The 23572-nt window shown below is 40.9% G+C and overlaps 1 protein-coding gene across 6 annotated transcripts; it reads left to right on the forward strand.

Annotated features, from left to right (window-relative positions):
- The first annotated feature begins 13648 nt into the window (after nt 1-13648).
- Nucleotides 13649-23316, forward strand: LOC144455147 (uncharacterized). 6 transcript variants are annotated; one of them, XM_078148207.1, is made up of 5 exons: nt 13649-13778; nt 16338-16404; nt 17759-17788; nt 18909-19386; nt 23144-23316. In XM_078148207.1, the coding sequence occupies exons 2-4, from the start codon at nt 16351-16353 to the stop codon at nt 19359-19361; spliced, it is 537 nt and encodes a 178-aa protein (XP_078004333.1). In that variant the 5' UTR covers nt 13649-13778; nt 16338-16350; the 3' UTR covers nt 19362-19386; nt 23144-23316. The 6 variants fall into 6 exon arrangements, with proteins under 6 accessions (XP_078004333.1, XP_078004335.1, XP_078004334.1 ...); XM_078148209.1 differs by lacking the exon at nt 23144-23316 and adding an exon at nt 20841-21051; XM_078148208.1 differs by lacking the exon at nt 23144-23316 and adding an exon at nt 20567-20812.
- The last annotated feature ends 256 nt before the right edge of the window (nt 23317-23572 follow it).

Below are 23572 nucleotides of genomic sequence, written 5' to 3' on the forward strand. Positions count from 1 at the left end.
CTATATCTATCTATCTATCTATCTATCTATCTATCTATCTATCTATCTATGTAGTTCAGTCTTTCCCAAACTGATGAGTACTCCTTTAATTTCCAGTTCTTTGCCACAACAAAAAAACTACTATATATTATATTTTTGTGCACATGGGTCCTTTTCTTCCATCTCTTTGAGGTTGAACCTGTGATTTCATTGCTACAAGGAAGTCCTAAATGAAGAAACTCCCTCTACCAATAGAGGTCATCCCCTTCTCTGAAACATAAGTGCTGCCTAGGGCACTGAGAGATGAGCCAGCTCAAGGTCATACAACCAGTGTGGTCTTTCTGGCTCCACAGCCACTTTTCTATCCACTCCACCAAGCTGCTCCTTCCAAGGAGATGAAAAAAGACAAATAACAATAAAATAAATAATGGGCAGTCATTCCATCACCCATTTCCCAGTCCTAGGCATATGTGAGTCCACAAGTCCCAGCTGCCGCATCAGTACCAAACTTCAGGATAGAAAACAGGAAGGATAAGAGTGACTTTTCCAGAACATGGATTCTGAAATCTGAATGCTTGAGATGATGTTAACTCTCAGGATGAGGGTGATGAAGCCTTGGGGTGCTGCAGCCATTACTAGCCATACGTAAGGAGCAAAGCCTTGCTATCCAAAAGTTTCTGCCTGTGTTGGCAGCAGTAAAATGAAAGTCAAGGCAAAGTCTCCTCAGTTCCAGGTGCCTTTTTTCTTTCCTCGCTCTATTTCTGTCTCATTTTCTTTATCCCCTGGCTTCATCACCAGCTGCCCTGTCACTTACTGGATCTCACATCTCTTGCGAGGGTTTCACTCAGCCACTCTCTGGGGGTTGCAAGGATCTTCATCTAATCAGAGTCTGTGCTACTCTGTTTATACAAACCCTAGATCCCATGGACCAAGAGGCAAACCAAAGCCATGCCCAAGGCATCCATTATCGACAAAGGCACTCTGCATAAGAAAACAGTGTCGTCCCACATAATCAGATATTGGTGCTACTGACAAGCAAACCCTGAGATGATCTGAAATGTGGGTCCATCCACATGCTTATGTTGATTGATAGCAGCAGCTGGCTCAATTTGAGGGAGAAGACACTCTCCCACAGCATACAGGCCATAGAGAGATGTTAGAGTACCAGTGGCAGGGGCGGGGTGGGGGGATATCAAGTGATTAGCAATAAAGAACTCTCTCCTCTCTGTCTCTAGCCCCTACCTCTCTGGCTCCTCCTTTCAGATATCCTCATGGCTATTATATCAGTCAATGCCAAAACTCTGCCCCTCCATGGGGATGAGATTCTTTTAAATCTCTCTGCAGAGAAACCAGGAGACGAGAAGTTGCCTTATTCCTTTCTCACACATCTCCTCCCACCAGAAACTGCCAACTCATTCTACATTCAAGACAGTCTGAATTCACTTTATAAGGGATAAGAAAGCAAGAGAGTTCCCACTTTTGTTCTAGGCAACAGAGGCAGTTATAGCCACTCTATATCAGCTCCCTGTGCTTTGTCTGACTCAATTCAGATTTTGTCTTTTTCTCCCAGACCAGGTGGCTCCAGCAACCATAGTCGTGGGAACTCTGGACAGCATCCCAGAATGGAGTTGCTGGGGTTCCTTCCTTATGTCATGGCGAGTCTACTCTGGTTAGGATAAAATAATATTTGCTATGCACTCTGCAAACCTTAAAGTGCTATATAAATGCTAGTTATTACTACTATTATTATTATTAATTTTGGAAGACATTTCTGTCTCTGTACTCTGAATCACAGCATCTTTCCACTATAATTCATCTCCTCTTGCTCACTTCTTGCCTTTAGATTTCATTTTTCTCCTTCCTTTGAGATGAGGAAAAAGGAAGACTCCTCTCAGGCACAGTCACATCCCCTGAAATCTTTGAATCAAAGTCCACCAAAGACTCTCGAATGCTTTTCTGATTCAATTCCTTGGGTAAAAGTGTTACCCTAGGACACTTCGCTCTGAAGCTTAAATTAATTAAATAATTAAGATTAAATAAATTAAATTTTAAATGAAATTAATTTTAATTAATTAAATAAATCCTGGCTACCAAATAGTCTCCTTCAGCTGTGTTTTAGTCGTCAAAGGAAAGTTGTCAGATCTGAAGCTCCAGCTTGCTCACAGGTACCTTTTAATGAGTTCACTGTTCCATTTGATAATCTTCTTTCTGAAGTGGAATGATACTACTATTGCTTTTGAATAGACTAAACGACGAGGATGGTGAGGATGATGTTGGCACCTGGGCAAGGCTGATCTATCATTTCCAGATAGGCAAGCCCCTCTGTAAACTGGCATGACATCCATGGGAAATATTTAGGTGCTTATAGAGAGGTATGTAGAGTATAAGTGATTGGGATTTTGTCCCCATTATCACCTTATTACTTGTTCCAGAATCAAAAATACAAGGATTATATGAACTGCCTTTAAATTTGCCTGGATTGTAAAATGAAAAATGAATCTAAGATACTACTTTTGAAGCTGCAAGGTACCTTCCAGGGGTCATCCCGTCTGGTCCCCATGTTGTCGTTTGGTCATTTTTCAATCAACTCTTTGTGACCCCATTTGGGGTTTTTCTTGGCATAGATACTGGAGTGGGTTGCCATGTCCTTCCTCAGCTCATTTTACAGATAAGAAAACTGAGGCAAATAGTGTTAAGTGACTTGCCCAGGGTCACACAGCTACTAAGTGTCTGAGCCCATGTTTGAACTCAGGAAGATGAATCTTCTTGACTCTAAATCCGACACTCTATCCACTGTACCACCTAGTGGTCCCAATCCCCATGTTACAGATGAGGCCCTGACTAGCTCAAGGCCACTTAAGTGACATTTTCCATACCACACTACTGATTAGTCATCTGAAAACCTTTCCCCCTTCTATCTGACTTATGAAGAAGCATCTTAGGTATGTTCCAAAAGAAGTTTTTGGAAGATCATGTCATCTCCCTCCAATTCACGTTCATTGTGAGGGTAGTCCCTTTTGGCAAGTAGGTGATTCAGTGGACTAGGAATCTGGAAGATCTGAGTTCAAATCCCACCTCAGACACTTCTTGTGTGATGGTAGATAAGTTACTTAACTTCTGTCTGCTTCAGTTTCCTCATCTTCAAAATGGGCAGACTAGTAACTCCTACCTCCCAGGGTCATTGTGAGGATAAAATAATATCTGCTATGCATTTTGCAGACCTTACAGTGCTATACAGAAGCTAGTTATTAGTATTAGTACTAATTTTGGAGGACATTTCTGTCTCTGTACTCTGAATCACAGCATCTTCCCAACCCAATTCATCTCATCTCCCAATGTCTTGCATAAACTGTGTGCCCACAAATCAAATCAAGCAGAGAATAAAATGTTTGGTTCTAAGACAATGCATGAATTTTGAGGGAAAAGAAATCCACCCTGTTCCCAAAATGATTTGCTGGCTTAATCAGTTATCAGTAAACCAGGGAAAAGATTTCAACGCGGATGGGAGGAGACATTTAGCCTGGCAAATATCCCTTCTTTTCTGTGTAGTGTAAATGTACCTTGCAAAGGGTTTTGTGAATTCTGCAGGGGAACTATTTGTCCTGGCTAATGTCTCTGTCTACTCTTCCACAGAAGTATAAAAATAAATCCACAAAGAAGGAAGAGGGAAGAGGTGATTATGAAATGAGACTGTCAGACTGTCCTTGGCAGGAGGTGTCAGACACAATAATAAGCCTTTCATAGTGTCACAAGGACAGCTTTTGTTCCACTGGGATTCTAATAAGGAAGTCAGCAAGCTTTCCTTTGAACAAAGATCATTCTACAGCTGAGGCTGTCCTCAGAACTGGATACATGGAGCATTGTCCTTCACAGGCCTGGGTTCACTGGCTCACTATTAGCTAGGGCTGGCCTCGTGAGGCTTCAAGGTGGTACAATTTGAGGGGCACTCAGAAGGAACCATGGCAGCATGACAGTCAGCCTTGAAAGAGTCAGGAAGACCCGGCTTCAAGTCCTGCCAGTGACTCATACTGGCTATGTGACCCTTAGTCATTTAATCTTTCAATGATTATGGGCATTGCATTAGTCAAACTGAGACCTGAAAAAGATTCTTAGTTTGAAAAGGCCAAAGTTTCCCACTGTATCCTGGACCATCTCCCATTATCTTGATCTGTATCTGGTCACAGACCCAGATGGCTCCAGAGGAGAAAGTGAGGCTGGTGACTTTGCACAGCCCTGCCTCACTTAAATCCAATTCACTTGCAAGTCATGGCATCACCTCCCTGATGTCACAGCCCTCTTCAAAAACTAAAGACAAACAAACGACAACGACAGCAATCTCTCAATGCTTTCAGCACCTCTTTCAGACATAAATGACAGAGAAAGTGCCCACCTGCATTGACAGAAGGAGTTTCCCCAACCAGGTATTCTCCTCTACTAGTGAAATCCCATGTCCAGACCCTATTCAATCCTCAATCCCTTGATTAGACTATGAGCTCCCTGAGGGAAGGGATTATCTATTGTCCTTTTGAATCCCCAATGGTTAGGCCAGTGCCATTTATTGACTGACTGATTGACTTGTCCCTTTCACTTGGAGGCCACAGTGTAGTGGACAAAGTACTGGGACTGAAGTCAGAGAACTTGAGTTCAAATGTCCCATTAAACTCTGAGACTTTGGGCCAGTCACTCAACCACTTGGGGCCAAAGTTGGGTCATCTGTGAAATGATGGGGTTGGACTAGAGGCCTTCTGAGATCCCTTCCAGCACTAAATGTATGCTGGTAGGTGACAATCCTGCCTTCACACCTCCCTAACACAGAGGCTAAGATTGTTTAAAGAGTAATTCCTTTGTCCTTAAGGCACTGATGCCTGTTGGAATTAAAATAGCCCAGGAAGGTGATAACATATTAACCATTAACAGACTTTGACATCCCAGTAAAAATTTTTTATCATGTTGCTCTCCCATATAGCACCTACCTAAGCTCAAATTTCAGCAGGAATGGGTCAAGAGACAGGGTTAGTTTTGATAGGGCCAAGGACAAAGAGCAGGGCAGATCACAGGGTACTGTCTAGGAAGGGCCAGGCTTAGGACGTTGCATAAATGAGAAATCAAGGGTGGCCCATGACCACATAAGACCAGCAGGTGTTTTGGTGATGGGGGGATCTAAACAAACAATGAAGGTTACACATGAAGGAAGCAGAGGAAGGTAGAGACACTTTGCCAGGGCCAACTCTTGGGCTGAGCTCTTTTCACTCCCTTCCTCTTTAATGACCCTTACTTGTAGGTTCATAGCAGATTCCAGGGTTCCAGTCCACCATCTTCATTTTGCAGCTAGAGAAGCTGAAAGCCAGCTTAATGACCAGTCAGCTAGTTATTAAGCCCCCCTCCAATAATTACTATAGAAAATATTTTCAGACAGCATGACAGGAACAAGCGAAACACAATGCTACAGACGATAGAAGGAAATTGAATTAAACGTTAATTACAAGGCCCTTCTTTGTTTCTTGTCTCTTCTAAAGAGCATGAACTCTCAGAAAACTTCTTTTTTGCTGTGAATTTAGCAAATATTAACAAATGCAAACATTCCCCTACAACAAAAGAAGAAAATGACCACTGCTGGAGGGGATATGGAAGAACAAACATACCATAGCACTGCTGGTGGAGCTGTGAATTGGTCCAGTCATTCTGGGAAGCATTTTCCCTCCAGATTTCAACTTTACTACAAAGCTGTAATCATTAAAATCATTTGGTACTAGATATGAAATAATACGGCAGATCAGTGGAATAGATTGGGTACACAATACGTAACAGTGAATGACCAAAGCAACCTAGTGTTTGATAAACCCAAAGATCCAAGTTCCTGGGGCAAGAACTCACTATTTGACAAAAACTGCTGAGAAAACTGGAAAGCAGTTTGGCAGAAAATAGGCGCAGACCAACATTTCACACATTATACCAAGATCAGGTCAAAATGGGTACATGATTTAGACATAAAGGGTGATATCATAAGCAAATTAGGGGAGCATGGAAAAAATGCCTTTCAGATCTATGGCTGAGGGTGAGTTTATGCCCAAATAATAGAGAGGATCACAGGAGTAAAATGGATCATTTTGAATATGTGAAATTAAAAGGTTTTTGCACAAATAAAACCAATGTAGCCAAAATTAGAAGGAAAGCAGAAAACTGGGTGAAAAAAATTACAGCGAGTTTCTCTAATAAAGAACTCAATTCTCAAATATTTGGGGAATGGAGCCAAATTTACAAAGAAAAAAGCATCTCTACAGAGTGCTAGGCTCTATGGAAAATGGAATGTTTAGATAGAGTATGAGTCCTGCTTTCACAGAACCTGTAGTCTAGAAGACTGACTATTCATTCCAGAGCCCTTCCTTGGTGGAATTGATGTGAGACTTTCCCAGGAAGCAGTAGTTTGACCCTTACAGTATTGTTAAGAGAATCAAATGAGATGACATTGATAAATTATTTGGCAAACTTTAATGTGCTACATAAATAATAGCTATTATTATTTCCATTAAGAAAGGTCAGTTGAGGAGATATACAAGAATTGTTTAGTTGTCTTCAGTCTACTTGCACAAAGACCCTCAAGGAAGGGGAAGTACATGTCCTTCAACCTGTCCATTACCCACAGAGATTCCAAAAAGAGCTGGGAGTCCTCCTTCTCCTTGTCCTCCTTCTTCTCTTCCAGCTTCTCCTCATCCTCATCCTCATCCTCATCCTCCCAATCTACCTCCTCCTTGTCCCCCCATTCCCCTCAACCACATTCTGCCACTACTCATCCATGTCCTTGTCTTCTCTCTCCTCCTGTTCCTTGTCCTCCCTCTCCTCCTCTTCATCCCCTTCCTCTTCTTCATCTTCCCAGTCTTCCTCTTTTCCCCATAACTTTTCCCATGTCCGGTTCCTAGCTGCCACCACTTCCTGATGACTATCATTATCCCCAAACCTTGTCTAAAACTCTATCATTGGCGCTGCCTCTCCTGGACAAGAGAACCAATTGAGCACAATCCTGGGAAACAATTTGTAAATATGTCCCTAAATTTACTAAACTGCACATATATACTTTTCCTACAACACAGTTGTGATTTTGGTAGTACAAAGATTACCTCAATTTTATCAATTAGGAAAAACATCTTTTAGGGTCTCAGTTTCTCCATCTGTATAATAAGAATGATGGACTATATCACTTCTAAGTTCCTTCCAGCTCTAGGCCTGTGTATGATTTTAGGAAACAGACCAGTAATCAGGTGGCTATTTGCTCAAGAGTAGTATGTGAGGGAGGATTTGAACTCTGGTCATCTGACTCCAGGTCTAAAACTCTTTCTCAGAGGGTAAGTACATTGCTTTGCTCAATATACCAATCCTCTGACTCATACTAGCTACATTCAAGCCACACTCAGGAAATTCAATTTAATTTAATTAAACAAATACTTATTAAGGACTCATATGTGTAAACATGTCTTGGGCACTAAGAGAAACACAAAGTTAAAAAGAATTGTCCCCTCTTCCCTCCAATGAGCTTCAGCTCATCATTTTCATCTACCTTCTGCTATTTTTTATGGCATTTAGGGTACTTTCCAGGGATGTACACACTGATAATGAGGTTGATGCATACATTGCCAGAGCTAGCTCAGTGTCTGGGAGACTCCAAATGAATGTATGGGAAAGAAGAGGTATTAGACAGACTACCAAACTGAAGGTCTACAGAGCCATTGTGTTGACCTCATTGTTGAATGTCTGTGAAACCTAGGCAGTATACCAGTGCCATGCCAGGAAACGGAATCTCTTCCATCTGAATTGTCTTAGGAAGATTTTGAAGATCACCTGGCAGGATCAGGACACTCAGGTCCTTTCTTGAACTAAACTGCCAAGCATTCAAACTCTGCTTCAGAGAGCGCAACTGTGATGAGTTGGCCATGTTATTCGAAGGCAAAATGTATGCTTGCCAAAGAGACTATTTTATGGAGAACTCACACACAGCAAGCATTCACATGGTGGTCAGAAGAAGTGATGCAAAGACACTCCCAAGGTCTCTCTTAAGAACTCTGGAATTGATTGTGTGATGTGGGAGACACTGGCACAGGACCCTTCAGCATGGCATGCCCACATCAGAGAAGGTGCTGTGCTCTATGAGTGCAAAGCAGAATTGAAATAGCTCAAGAGAAACACAAGATAATGCCAACTTAGAGAATCCACCCCAAAGGTTCACATAGACTATTTGTGGAAGAGCATTCCAAGCTCATACTGGTCTGATCAGCCACAGGCAGACACACTGAAACTTGAATCTAGCATAGGGATGCCATTTTGGTCCTCTTCCAAAATGAAGGATGACAACAACAATGGCATTCAATCTAAAAGGGAGAAAGAAAAACAAGGCAGAAAAGATGGTGGCAAAATGACTTCAGCATCCAATTATATTCGCGCTACCTATTTTCTTTCAGAAGTATCTTGAGAATATAAATTTTCGTCCCCTAGGAAGGCACCTGTGAGAGCAGAAGAGGGAAAAGGAATGAGTAGAGTACCTATGGAAATGACTACACAGTGAGTACAATTGTTTCTGGATCCTCTTACTGGCTCTAGAGGACATTACTACCCTGAGGGTGCTATTTCCTTGTTCGGTCATTCTTAAGGAAATGCCTTCACAAGTAACAGGAATTGTTCTTCTCCAGGTTTCTGGGATAATCAGCAACGACTATCCAAGGACAGCCAAAACCTTTGGCTACCCAATTACCTCATTACCTGAGGGGAGGGGACAACCAGCTGTTCCATGAGATTCAAGAGGCGTCACTCTCATATTCCACCTTTGGTCTACTTGTGTGATCTTAGAGAAGTTACATCACTTCTCTGGGCCTCAGTTTCCTCATTTGTAAAATAAAGAGATTAGATTAGACATTTTCTTAGATCCCTTCCAGTTCTAAGTCTATGATTCCCTCCAAAGGAATACAGTCAGGGGAGCAAAGTGAGATCAGCTGGTCAGTCACATTCCAATCTAGACTCCTGTAGAGAAGATTATGCCATTCCTAAACATCCAAGGAAAACTTGGGATAGATCGATCTTCATAATCTATTGGGAACACTACTGACATGAAACAAAGAGCCATAAGGCTCACTGAGCCCTAGCTCCTCTTTAGATGAGGAAATGGAGAACCAGAGGCATAGATGGAGTCTCCTGACTCATAGACCTTTGGTTCATAGATTCTTCAGAACATACCACCCTAATTCCCAAACCCATTCTGGGCTCCCAGACAACCTCAGACTAGTTCAGGTATCATGGAGTGTCTATTGATAGAGATGGGGACTGAAACTGTGATTTCATTGGTATGGGAAATTCCATCCTGTTAAGGTTTAGCATTGGGAGAGCTGGTTCAGGGGAGAAAGAATTCACTTAGATCTTCTCTGTAACCATTGGGAGCTTTATTGATGCTAAAGCATCAGGCTGGCCCTGGAAAGGGGACTGGCAACTTACAGAGGGACAGGGGCCTGTTTTATCTTACAAAATAAGGGGGATTATCATGACACAGGATGAGGAAGATGGGAGACAGGATAGGGGACCCAGCATAAGGAAGACAGGGGAAATTTTATGACTCAGGATGAGGGAGACAAGGAATATTTATGGTCCAGGATGGGGGGAAGTTTTATGATATTCAAGATAAGGGGGAGAGACTCTAGGATGACCTCAAGCTCAGGAGGGGCCTCACGAGGTACTGGAAAAACAAACATTAATAATTTTTTTTTTAGCTTTCAGCTTTTAGGCACTGTTTGTATTTACATCAATTCCAGGGGAGGAAATTCCCTCTATCACAGTAGGTCAACATCTTCTCTGCAAGTTCTACTCTCAGAGAGCTGCCTAGATAGAGCATTAAGGGTGAAGGGGCTTGGCCGAGGGTTACACAGCCAATATTGTGTCAGAGGCAGGATTGGAAACCAGGTCTCTCTGATTTCTAGGCCACTCAGACACTTACTGAATAAATCAAAATCCCCAAGGGGACCCCAGAAGTATCCTGTGAGCCTAGGAACATTTCTAGGCTTCAGCTGAAGAGCAACCCTTGAGGGTCTCTCAACTCTATTCTACTTTGTAAAAGAGCCTTTTTGATAATTGAGGAGCACTTTGAGGTTTGCAAAACTCAAATTTTATCTTGTTTAATATTACAAAATATTATTTCATTTAATCTTCCCAATACCTCCAGAAGGTAGGTATTATTATTATCATCTCCATTTTACAGATGAGGAAACTAAGGTAGATAGAGGTTGAGGTTAACATAGCTAGTAAATGTCTGAGGCCAGGTTTGAACTCAGGTCTCTCTGATCCCAGGATCTGAGATCTATCCACTTTTCCTCCCAGCTGCCTCGGAAGTTACCATTCTATTACTAAATTGTCCAGGTTAATCACGTGCACAGAAATATCATTGGACTATTTAGCATATAAGGAAACTGAGGCTCAGGGGTCAAGTGATCTGCCTCACCAAGGTTGCCTACCACAATAGGTCCGTTGTGGGGCTGACACGGGAATGATGATGATGAGTCCACTGTTACATCTACAATATTGCCCTACTATGTCACTCTGTCCATAATGCCTTAGTGTGACTTTTGATCATGGATTAAGAGCTCCATGGAAAACATGGAATAGATTAGGAATCTTAGAGGTGATCTATTCTTAATCCCTCTGGGGTATTGTCAGATTCACAACCATGTACTATCACCAGGACAATCTGTGTTAAAAAGAGATTTTTGTGTTGAAAGAAGTGCATGATTTACTGAATAAAATCAAGCCTGCTCTCTTCCTCCTATTTAAGTCTGGGCCCAACTTACTACTCATCTTCAGAGCCTATGCCAGATATGGATGGATGGATGGATGGATGGATGGATGGATGGATGGATAGATAGACAGACAGAGATAGGTGGATAGATGGATAGATAGATCAATAGATAGATAGACAGATGATAGATAGGTAGACAGACAGAGATAGGTGGATAGATAGATGATAGATAGATGGATGGATAGATATAGCTAGATGGATGGATGGATAGATAGATATAGGTGGGTAGGTACATGGTGGATAGATAAATGGATGGATGGATAAATAGATGTAGATAGGATAGATGGATGGATGGATGGATGGATAGATAGATAGATAGATAGATACAGGTGGGTGTATTGATGGATGGATAGATTTACTGTAATACTCTGTTCAATCATCTCATAACTATCCCCCCCAACCACCTTCTGAACAATGAGGTGAGACTACCCTGACCCCCCTTCCACATACATCTCGCTCAGGCTATATTTTTCCTTTTGTGATTCATTCTTTTTTCCCCCTTTCAAGGCTGCTCTTAATGTTCATTTTCATTTGATTCTGAGTATATGAAAATATTGACAGGAGTGCTAATTAGCATGATTTGGTCCAAATTTCACCTCCATAGGGATGCCTCTGGGCTCAGATATCCCTGGAGGTGGCCTGGTCATAAGAAAATTAACAAATAAGAGCCTAATTTTACATCATTCACTACACATGGGCCAAAGGATAAGATGAACCCTGCATTTAGTCCCCACAGATGAGCAGAACAAAACTTTACATGATTGAAAAGTCAGTCAAGCACACCTACGTGCTCCGTCTCTGGGGCAGCCCACGTGGAGTGGGAGCAGTCGTGAGATCCAGCCAGACGCATTTGGGGATTCAGAAGTTAGTTACCGGGAAAGAGAAAGGCTGCAAACAGATTTCGCCAACTGATTGAGCATGGCCATCTTCAGTACACGTTGTCTTTCTGACTTTCCAAGTGTTGAGCCATTTCTTGGAAGAGGAATAATTCTGAGAAGCACGAAACAACCACAGGGTCAACATTAGTTGTGAGTGTTTGGCAGGAACCCCTACAATAAATCTACCAGGAGGGAGGGAGGGAGAGGGAAGAAAGAAAGGAAACCATTATTTATTAAGCATCCTCTCTAAGCCAAGCACTGTACTATGCATTTTACAAACATTATCTCATTTTGTCCTCAGAACAACTGCTGGAAGACGGTGCTATTATTATCTCCATTTTCCAGTTGAGGAAACTGAGGCACACAGCGGTGAAGTGACTTGCCCAGGGTCACTCAGCTAGATAGTAAACGCGTGAGGCCAGGTTTGATTTTTCATTCTAGGATCAACACTCTATCCACTGTATCGTTGAAGTTACTATTATGTAACTAAATTGTGCACGTTCAAAAATCACCCAGCCATGCTATTCAATACTTTCCTGCATTCAAGAAATATTCAGTACAAAAAATGGATGTGATCTCCTTAATACAGGATTCCCCCCAGCACTACAGATATCAGCCCATTTATGCTTTCTCATTCTATGCAATTTGTGTTCATAAGCTCCCATAAATCTTCCACAGGAGAATCCATCTAAGGTACTGGGGGTCTTCCATCACCTTTTAACAGTCCCCAAGTTCCAATGCAGCCCTCAAGCTATCATTTGCCATAACTTGTTCTCATTATATGACTGTTCCCCTCCCCCTTTGTTTGTAAACATACATTCCCTGGATGATATGTTCCATACATGGTAATATATATGGCAATACGTCATGCCAACATGTTTCTGAATATTATTGAAATAGCAGGCAGCTAGCTGGTGCGACAATGCCCTTGGAGTAAGGATGATCTGGATTCAAATTCAGCCTCAGACACTCACTAGCTGTGTGACCCTAGGCAAGTCACTCTGTTTGCCTCAGTTTCTTCATTTGTAACATGAGGGTAATAATAGCGCCTACCTTCCAGGGCTATGGTGAAGATTAAATGAGATAAGATTTGTAAAGAGCTTTGCAAACTTTGATATCCTCTATTTCATTGTTGTTCAGTTGTATCTGACTCTTCGTGACCGCATTTGGGGTTTTCTTGGCAAAGGTACTGGAGTGGTTTGTGTCCAATTCTTCATGACCCCATTTGGGGTTTTCTTGGCAAAAGTACCTGACTGGTTTGCCATTTCTTCTCCAGCTCATTTTACAGATGAGGAAACTGAGGTAGACAGGGTTAAGTGACTGCCCAGGGTCACACAGCTAGTGTCTGAGGTCAGATTTGAACTCAGGAAGATTAGTCTTCCCCACTCCAGGTCCAGGGTTCTATACACTATGGTACCACCTAGCTGCCTCTTATCATACACACACACACACACACACACACACACACACACACACACACACACACACACACACACAGAGGCATATAAAAATACCTATCATGTAGTACAAATACTTTAACAGATTACATCTTTGAGAAAGAAGACTAATGATACCTCATTTATAAAATACGGAGAATGACCTTGCAGATCAATCTTTCAGGTCCACCCATGAATTCTATGATTCTATAATTTTAGTGAAGTAGAGAGAACACTGCCTTTGTAAGTAGAGGTCTGGGCTCAAACATGAGCTCCAAAACTGCCCGTCTGCATGATCTTGGGAAAGTCATTTCATGGTCATTAGACGATCTTTAAGGTTTCTTCCAGCTACAAGTCTACAGGACTTTTGATTATAAGATTGGTAATTCTCTCTTCCCCTCTTCTTGACCCTGGCTAACACATTACCTAGGATTTACCAAGAAGTGACCTAATTTCCTCAAACCTTTCTTTTTTCCCTCTTCCCTATTAGGTGAAAGGTAGGAGGGAAGTAGAAGAATATGACTTAAGGCACAAAACTCTCCTAATTAGTCTTCAGTTATTTATCCTGGGCAATCCAGGTAGCAGTCACTGAGAAGACCAACTCAACCCACTGTGACCAAGTCAATCCAGAAACAAGACCTGACTGAAAAGACCTGAAAAGTAAGAAACATTTCTTGCCTTCATCCCTTATTGGTAACCCCCAAACTTTTAAACGCCTCTTTTAAGCCTGACATACTTTGAGACAAATTTTAATATAAATGTTCTGATTATCCATATCTCACATTCTATCATTAGCTGAGGGTTTCTTTCCCTCTGTAACTTCTCCAGGTGGAAGTCAAGGGTAGTAACTGCAAGAATATATACTTAGGACATTCTCTAGACTAGGGCCCCAGACTAATCTGACTCTTTATATAGGTTGATGCATCAAGGAGAACCCTCAAAGAGACCCAAGATAAGAGGCCAAAACAGTCCCTTTCATGTAGCCACATTCAATTTTTAAAGGTCCCTAAAAGTCATTACTTAGCTTCTTAATTTGATCCATTCTGAAATGTACTTGTTATGTCAAGTTATGCTTTGAAGACACCTGTGACATCTCAAGGGGCTCTGTTACGTGGCTAATTCATTTTAATTTTCAAATCTATTATATTTTCCAGGTGGTACAATTGTCTTGTGTTAATTCAGGTTTCAAATCGATTATAGTTTTCAAATGTTATAATTATCTTCCAAGAAGATAGGTTTGATTACAACTAGTATTGACTTGGTGACTGATGAAAAAGCATGTGTTGAATTACTTCTTGAAGACGAGAAGAACTGATAAACTTTGCTGTTTTTTCCCTGTATGATAATGATGATAATAGTAATAATTCATACTCAGCATCTCAAGGCTTACCTAGCGCTTTCTTCACTGCGCATCCTGGACGTAGGGAGGGTGAGGATTGTTACTGATGAGGAACTCCAAAGGTGGATTGATTTGCCTAGTCCTTTGTTACTGTTGTTCAGTCATTTCAGTCACGTGACTCTTCATGACCATAGCATGCCAATGCTGTCCATGGGGTTTTCTTGGCAAAGATATTGGAGTCCTTCTCCAGCAGATGCATTTTGTCAGGCAATCAGAGGTTACAAGACCTGCCCAGGGTCACACGGCTAGGACATGTCCGTGGCTGGATTTAAACTCGGGTCTTCCTGACTCCAGACCCAGTGCTCTATCCACTGCCTCTTTCCTAAGGTTATAGAGCTCATCAGTAGCAATCATGATTTCAAGCCAGGTCTTCCAGACCCCAAGTCCAGGGATCCTGTCTTGTCTACACTATGCCTCACTCTTACCTGTTTCACTTCCTTATATAACACAAATAGAGAGAGAGCAGATAGGGAGCTGGCCTTGGAGTCCAAGTGACCTAGTTCAAATCCTGTTTCTGACATATCCTGTCTACGCCACCTTCCACACGTCATTCCACCTCTCAATGTCCAAGGTAACACATCTAAGGCCATATTTCAGAGAAGATTCCAACCTAGACCCTTAAAGGAAGTTTCTTCTTCTGGGAGTTCCTTATATCAATGAAATCACAGGTCCAGTCTCTATCTTATGACAAAGAGGGAAAAAAAACCATTTTGTCATGTATTGACTGTTCTTCGATCCATGCTTTTGAAAGGCAGCTCTCAATTTTGGGGTTAGGAAATACATTCACCTCCCCGACTGAATGGTGCTGTCATCTCATATCATTTGTTTAAACTTGTTTTCGCAGGAGTTATTTTTCACCACTTGATTTCCTCAGCAGTAGGTGCACATAACTGCAGAGGTCTGCTCAGTTACCCGTTGTATAAAACAATAATTATCTGAACAATTTTGGTGAAAGTGAGTTTTGCATTCCCATTCGTTCCCTTCTTTTAATGCATATGTGTCCCTGTGGTTGGTCTGGGTCTATCTGAATCCATTTAAATACTTCCCCCCTAAAATGTCTGGAGGCTTTAATAATGACATTCCGTAAGAGTCATTGGTAAACACCAAAGTAAGATTTTTATTCCCATCTGATTCCAGTTTTCTAGTGCATCATCACAGCAAGAAAGTAGCCTGGGTCTTTGAAGGCTGTATCAGGGGAACAAATACTCTAGCAGGACTTGGAAGTCTTCTTCTATGGGCCTAGTCATAAATTGTGCAGCACGAAGGCTGGCCTTCTTACTAACAAATTAGGTGATCACAAGAGGGTCAGTAACCAAGTGATTGTTTTTCATTCACAGCAACTCAAAAAACCATTTACTAAGGTTCGGAGGGCCTGCAAAATGCATAGGTAAAGGATTGTGCCTACCAGTAAGACCATGAATCTTTTGAAATATTCCAGTACAAAGGTTAAATTTTTCAAGTGTAGATAAATGTCACTCAGTAAACCAAGGGAAAAACAAAAAGTAGACATTCAGTTGTGCCAGTGAGTTGCTAAATATTTTAGCCAAAACACCTGCAGAGACTGTAAATTGACTTCCCTCATTGAGCAGTTACAGTCAGACACACCACACTGTGACCCCAACATAGTGACATCACTTTGATACTCTTCGACAATGAAGGACAACCAGCCAATCAGCTACTGGAGCAGACAAATACGATGACCATGGTTAGACGCTGGGGCTTTCCAAAATCCAGAATTTGGGGCTTCATGCAACTTTTGAGTCTCTTAGCCACAACTTAAAATACATTTTAAAAGTGCATTGTGTGTCCTTTTTTTCAAGCATAATAACAACAATGAAGGTCCTATTCCTGACTGTACATATTCTGGCTGTAATGGTGTGCTTCTCGGTAAGTGTTGTTGTTTTCTTTTGTGATATAATTTCAGGAAGAAAAATTCAAATCTGGATAGTTATTTAAATAGTTTTAAAAATTAACTTGAGACATCATTTCTATTGCAAGCAAGATGCTGCTCATTGTCTAGAATCGGAGACCTTATAGAATGGGAGATTTAGAAGGGATCTTAGACATGTAGTGCAGTGCAGCCTCATTTTACAGAACAAAGTAAGGCCTAGATAAATAAAAACCTCATCGAGGTCACATAGGGAAGTAGTTGACACAGCAAGAAATAGAGAATTTATGCTGCTACTCCTCATAAACTTTAAAGATTAAGTAGTTGTAACCAACAGATAAGGGCAAAATTGGGCTGGGCCCAGGCTTCCTTTTTAATTTTAAATTTTACACTCTCTCCTTCCATCAGGAAATGGGTGAAGATTCTCTCCAGACCGCACCTCCCTAAGCATCTCTGCTAAATCTTTCAGAGAGGGGAGATTTGTCTGAAGGGCCAAAGGTCTAAGACACCCAGCTCTACTTTCAACAGTGGTTCATCTGACTTTAGCCTAGGGGTTGAATTGGTCTAGATCCCTGTAGATCTCTCTCTTTCTCTCTCTCTCTCCTTTTCCTTTCCACTTCTCTTCTTTCTCTGTCTTATCTGTCTCCTCTCTCCTCTCCCATGCTCTGCTCTGCTCTCTTCTCTTCTTGGAAATAGAAACAGTTTTAAGAAATAATGAGAAGATCATAGAGCAAGCACTGGAGAAAGCTAGAGAGAGGACAGGTGAATGTCCTGAGTTCCTAAGGCAGTCACAACTTACAGCTTCAGTCCAAGTTCTTTGTTGCATTGAGTGGAGGCTGGGCCACTGAAGTCAGCCTACTATACTTAACTTAGTCCCCAGTCCCAGAGCTCACACTATAAGACACCTGCAAGGAACCAGAGCTGCCATCATCCTCCCACTATGGGATGCTATCCTCTATCTCCTCTGCTCTGCTCTGTCTGCTCCATGCTTCTGTCACAGGGCACCTCAAAAACTCTATGTCTGGCAGAGTTCTTTGGGGCTACAGTCCTCATGATAGATCCAGTCTCTTCCTGGGCTGGATAGGAATGCTCCTCCAAGTCCCTCCAAGACTACAACTTCCCAGATTCCCATTTTGGATTTCCTCTGTCTGAGCGCAAACCAGCCCAAAATCCAGGTCTAGAGCCACAGAAAATATCTCTTGGCAGTTATATCGCAGTGAAATAAGAAAACTTTTGTTAATCTTCATTATATTAAGTGAGCAGAAACTTTCCATAGGAATGAACAAATTTAGCTGGTGTCTAACTATCTTTCTCTTTGCATTTCTTATTGTTCCTTTCCTGGCGCCACATCAGACTGCTAACGTGGACTGGGAAAAATGGCCTGTAAGTTCTTTTTATTTTTGTCTAGAATGTCACAATGTGCATTTTGTAAAGGGTGCCCAAAAAATACAAGTGTTTGCTCTTCAAAACATAAAAACTTACATCCCGGAATTGAGAAGATAAGCTTCCAAAAATAACCAGTGGAGAATGAAAACCAACTAGTTTTGCTAAGGCCCTGCATCTATATTCATCCTGTTTCCTCCTCAGTAACCAGTAAGGAGTGTGGGCCACATGAGAAGCACCACAGCAGAGCTGTGACTCCCCTCCCTCGGGAACTCCCAGTGGGGAAGCTCCCTCCACCAGCAAAAGTGGCCTCAGCTCTGTGACTTACCATCTTCTAAGGGTGTCTAGAGCATTAAGAAGCTAATTGATTGCTCAGGGTTGTACAGCCAGGCGTTGTCAGAAAAGGGGATTGAACCCAGATCTTGCCAACTCCTGAACCAACTCCCTCTCTAATATACTAAGCTGATTCTAGTGAAAGAACCTTAAGAGTCCTAATAATTCTCTCAGTGCTTGCAGAAGGCCTCTCATTTTTGCATGTACTTAGGTGATTAAATTTATTTTTTCTGTGCAAGAAGAAAGAGTACCTGATAAATTTCTAGTTTCACTCACAGTTTCCTTGTCTTTGGGTGTTAGAGCATATGTAAATAAATTCAGGAAGTTCAAAACTCCCCACTGCCATTCAGAATGAGACTGAAAAAAAAGACCCAAAGTCATAATGTCCCAGGTCTCTTTAGGTCCCATTATTCCATTAATCCACCCCTATTTGGCTTGTAGGAAATGTTATCCAGAAGTGATTCTGGATGATTCAATATCTGCATGGAATATGGGTGTGCAGGATAAATGAATGCATTGTTGTAGAATGCCAAGGTCTCCTATGGAGGTTCTCGATGTACCATTTGAAACAACAAACACAATTACACAGAGTGGAGGGTAAGGAGGTAAAACCACCAAGGCAAAATCATCTGAACATCAAGGATAATTCATTTAATCTGTTTTTTTTCCACAAGGTGAAATAGAATAATGTGTGGTTTCAAATGTTGCCAAGTTGAGATGTTTCCAAAGTCCAATGTGTGGTATGAAAATGACCTTCTATCTATTTTCTTTCTTTTTCTCTTTGCAGTGCGATAAGCAAAATGAAAGACAATCTGAGCTGAGACAACAGCAGTTCAGATGGTCCCCTGTCCAATATGTCTACACCTCCTATACAAATCAACCATATGTGCCAGTCGCTTATCTGCCAAAGGCATACGTACGTCTTCCATATCTCTCTAGAGTAGCTTGGAGGAAACCATATCCCTCCTACATGCGACTGCTGCCCGATATCTATCCTTGGCCTGTGATTTCTAGAAACCTATACCCTGCATTTGCTTTTAATTCCCCCCAATATGCCCAGCCTCCAACATCATCAAGTCCTAACAACAGCCCCACAACTCCCATTCAGACTACAAACATTCCCATCACTAACACCGTGAGCACTACAATCACCCCAGCTGTCTCCTCCATTTTTGTGGCCACAGAGGACAGCACAACTGCTACAATTCCGACTTCCCCAACCCCTGCACAGGAGGCATGAGAAGGAAGGTTCCTACGAAGACAAGGTGAAAACAAAGGGTAATTATCAATAATTCAATAGATAGATAGATAGATAGATAGATAGATAGATAGATAGATAGATAGATGGATGGATGGATGGATGGATGGATGGATGGATGGATGGATGGATGGATGGATGGATGGATGGATGGATGAATGGATGGATGAAAAGATGGATAGCTAGCTAGCTAGACAGACAGACAGATGGATAGACAGACAGATAGATAGATAGATAGATAGATAGATAGATAGATAGATAGATAGATAGATAGATAGATAGATAGATGGATGGATGGATGGATGGATGGATGGATGGATGGATGAATGGATGGATGGATGAAAAGATGGATAGCTAGCTAGCTAGACAGACAGACAGATGGATAGACAGACAGACAGACAGATAGATAGATAGATAGATAGATAGATAGATAGATAGATAGATAGATAGATAGGTAGATAGATAGATGGATAGGTGGGTGGGTGGGTGGAGAGAGAGAGAGAGGGAGAAAGAGGTAAATGACATTTATATCTACTGGAGATTGAGACTGTCAGAGACAACATCGTCTGAGGGATAGGGGAAGGGAAAGGAATAAGTATCTGTTAACACTATGTGCCAGGCACTATGCTAAGCATTTTACAAATATTATCCCATTTAATTCATAGACAATAAAAACATAAATAATAGACATCATAACTTTACTCTTTAAACACTAGAATTCAATTTACCATTTTTTTATCTTCTCCATCATATTTTCCACCTCCCTGAGATGAATGAACAACTGCTATTTAGATTTAATGAGACACTGAAAAACAACTGAAACAAATAACATGTCAGGATCTCACTGGTGTGTTCCTGCCACCATCCTGCCCTTCCTTCTCCATGGTGCCACACCATGATGCATCTCTTACATGACCTTCAGAGCCTTAATATGTAAGACTTTATATATATTTATGTATACAGTTATCCCTTCCACATTATGGGGATTAGAAATGCGCTGTCCCCATGATCTCAAAAATCCATGTAAAATTTTTTGGCCCTCCCTTCCTGCCAGAAAAGGCTGAATTATTATTGTCTTAAAAGATAAAATATGTTGATATTATATAATACTATACATGCATTTTATGTATTTCTGAGTTTCTAAACTTTTCCTGCATCATCTGCTGGTCTTCATGTGTCTTTTGCAGCTTTCACAAAACTCCCCCAAAATTCCCAGTTAGTTTTTTATGTCAACATATCAAAACCTCAATGGAGAAAGCTGGATGTGGAAGGGATGACTGTGATCTCAAAAATCCATGTAAAATTTTTTGGCCCTCCTTTCCTGCCAGAAAAGGCTGAATTATTATTGTCTTAAAAGATAAAATATGTCAATATTATATAATACTATACATGCATTTTATGTATTTCTGAGTTTCTAAACTTTTCCTGCATCATCTGCTGGTCTTCATGTGTCTTTTGCAGCTTTCACAAGACTCCCCAAAAATTCCCAGTTAGTTTTTTATGTCAACATATCAAAACCTCAATGGAGAAAGCTGGATGTGGAAAGGATGACTGTATGTGTAATTTCTGAGCACTTGAGAGCAAGGACTATCTCTTGCCTTTCTTGTGGCTCCCTAGTACTTAACAAAATGCCAAACATATAGGTGCTGAATAAATGCTTGTTGATGACTGAGTGACTTGCACCAGGTCTTTAATTTTTTAATGTAGTTATATGATTTTATTCATTTTTCTACTAAGAAATTTTTAGTTCCATTGACAATTATTTTCCGTGTCTTAAAGCATAAGAATGTAGATAAAAGAAATTTATAACATCACACTTAACAGATTTACAGATGATGCAAAGATGAGAGGAAAGATTGAGGTGACAGAAAATTTGGACAAAGTTAATAAGATTAAATTTAATAGAGATAAATGTATATGAAGGATTAGACTTGGAGTCCAAGAAACCCCACCTTCCCAAGTACAAGAAAGGGGAAGCACGGCTAGATAGCAGTTTGTCTAGAAAGTTCTAAGTGATTTTAGAAAGGTCTATATGGGTCAAGACTGTGATTTGGGAGAGTAAAAGTTAATACACTCTTAGGCTATATTAAGATTGTCTGGGGTTGGGAGGTGATGGCCCACTGTTCTCTGTCCTGATCAGTCCCCACACGGAGAAATCACATACAATTATGAACCCTAGAGTTTTAAAAGGACATTTATAACCTGGAGGCTGTCCAGAGATGGACAACTAAGACCATGAGAGGATTTAAGATCCTGCCATATTGTTATTGTTTGTCCTGCCATATAAAGACCAGTTGAAGGAACGGGGGACACAGAGCTTAGAAAATGGAAGACTTAGGTGGAACATAATATCGTCTTCAAGGGTTTGAAGGACTATTGTATGGTAAGAGAGATTAGCGTTGCTCTGCTTGGCCCTAGAGCTCAGGACCAGAAGCAATGAGTGGAAGGTACAGAGACAAATTTAAAGTGGAAGTCAGGAGAAACTTCCTGATGATTAGAACTATCTCCAAATAGAATCAACTGCCTCCAAAGTTCATGGGTTCCCACTTTTAGAACCTTTGTTTAGACAAAGGCTGGAGGACCGCTTGTTAAGCATGTTGTATTCTTATCCAGATATGGGTTGAACTTGGTTGGGTTTTTTTTTGGGGGGGGTGGTAAGGATTGCTCTGGAGTCCCTTCCAATTCCCAGATGCTCCCATTCTCAGTCAGAGGCACTTGGGCATTTTTGCAAGTGCTATTTCAGGTAATCAGAACACACTGATAAAAAAAAAAAGATGAAGTATTCCAAGGCTTAAAGCAATTTAAAAATTGCTAGTATTCTTTAAGAGGATTCAAGGTAAGAAAAAAAAGATGAAGCCAACAAAATAGTAAAATAATTCAGTGTGCAATATTATAGCCTCCAAGATTACTTACTTTTAGCGAAATAGTCACTGTTTCATCATTATTATTGATACTATTAGTAGTATTAGTAATATTTTATTTTAATAATAATTAATATTTATTATATCATGATAGTACCTAATAGGTACATATCAATTTCAGTTTTTCCAAGTTATTTGCACATATTATCTCTTTTAAAGTCTTACTTATTATAGAAATCTTAATCCTCAAAACTTAAAAGAATGAAAGAAAATACAAAATACCAAAGGCTCATTCAATTAAAAAAAGACATTAATTAATTACTTATTATGTACCAGAAATAGAGAATCTTGCTTTCCTGGCTCTTCTTCACTATAGTAGGCACTGGGGATAAAAAGGCAAAAAGAAAATGTTCCTTGTCCTCAAGAAGCTTACATTCTACTACTAAAGTTGGTTGCTAAAGGATGACTAGGAAGATCAACTACTCAGAAATTATGGAAGACTGGCAGTCTTTATTGGTGGATCAAAGTATCCACCCTGACACAATCATCACAGTTTGTTTTCAAGTACAATACAGCCTAGGATTGTTTCCTTTTAAAACCCAAAGAAAGATGGTGCATCAAGGGCCAGAGTATTTGTCTAAATTTTCAGTGCCAGAACAGAGCAGGCTAGTTATTAAAGGTCAGTGTTGATCAGATTCACGGCTTTATGAGTTTAAATCCTGCAAAGGCCAAGCTCTATAAATCAAGGTACGAAGTTAAGTTTAATATTCTGTGAATTAGCCTTCTCTGAATGTCTAGTTTAAAGTCTTTTACGTGGGCTAAGGGCTATTGGTAAGATAAAAAAAAGTTAATGATCAAATTAAATCAGGAAATTAATATCTCGGCTGTCATAATTTGTCACAGGTCCTGCTATAATGAAATGAAGTTCTTCCAGGTCATGGGGAGGAATCTAATCCCACCTTCACTGCACAGTCCACGATCTTTCAGGAGATAGATTGTTTCCTCAAGCTTTCCATTTGTGCCACATTTCATTCCTTTGAGTCTTAACAGAATTAAAACAACTTAATGCCACTTCATTTTCTTTGGTCCTTTTCAACACTTAATTGAGATCTACAACACGTTAGCTTCTCAGGAATTCAGTACGGTACAGTGCAGGGCAGCCGCTAGAGGGCGCCATAATGCACAGAGTGCTCGGCCTGGAGGCAGGAAGGCTCATCTTCATGAGTTCAAATCTGGCCTCAGACACTTGCTAGTCGTGTGACTTCGGGCAAGTCACTTAACCCTGTTTGCCTCCGTTTCCTCATCTGTAAAACGAGCTTGAGAAGGAAATGG

This window comes from Phascolarctos cinereus, unplaced genomic scaffold (genome assembly GCF_003287225.1).
Source record: "Phascolarctos cinereus isolate Bilbo 61053 unplaced genomic scaffold, phaCin_HiC Scaffold_9;HRSCAF=440, whole genome shotgun sequence".
Classification (NCBI taxonomy): domain Eukaryota; kingdom Metazoa; phylum Chordata; class Mammalia; order Diprotodontia; family Phascolarctidae; genus Phascolarctos; species Phascolarctos cinereus.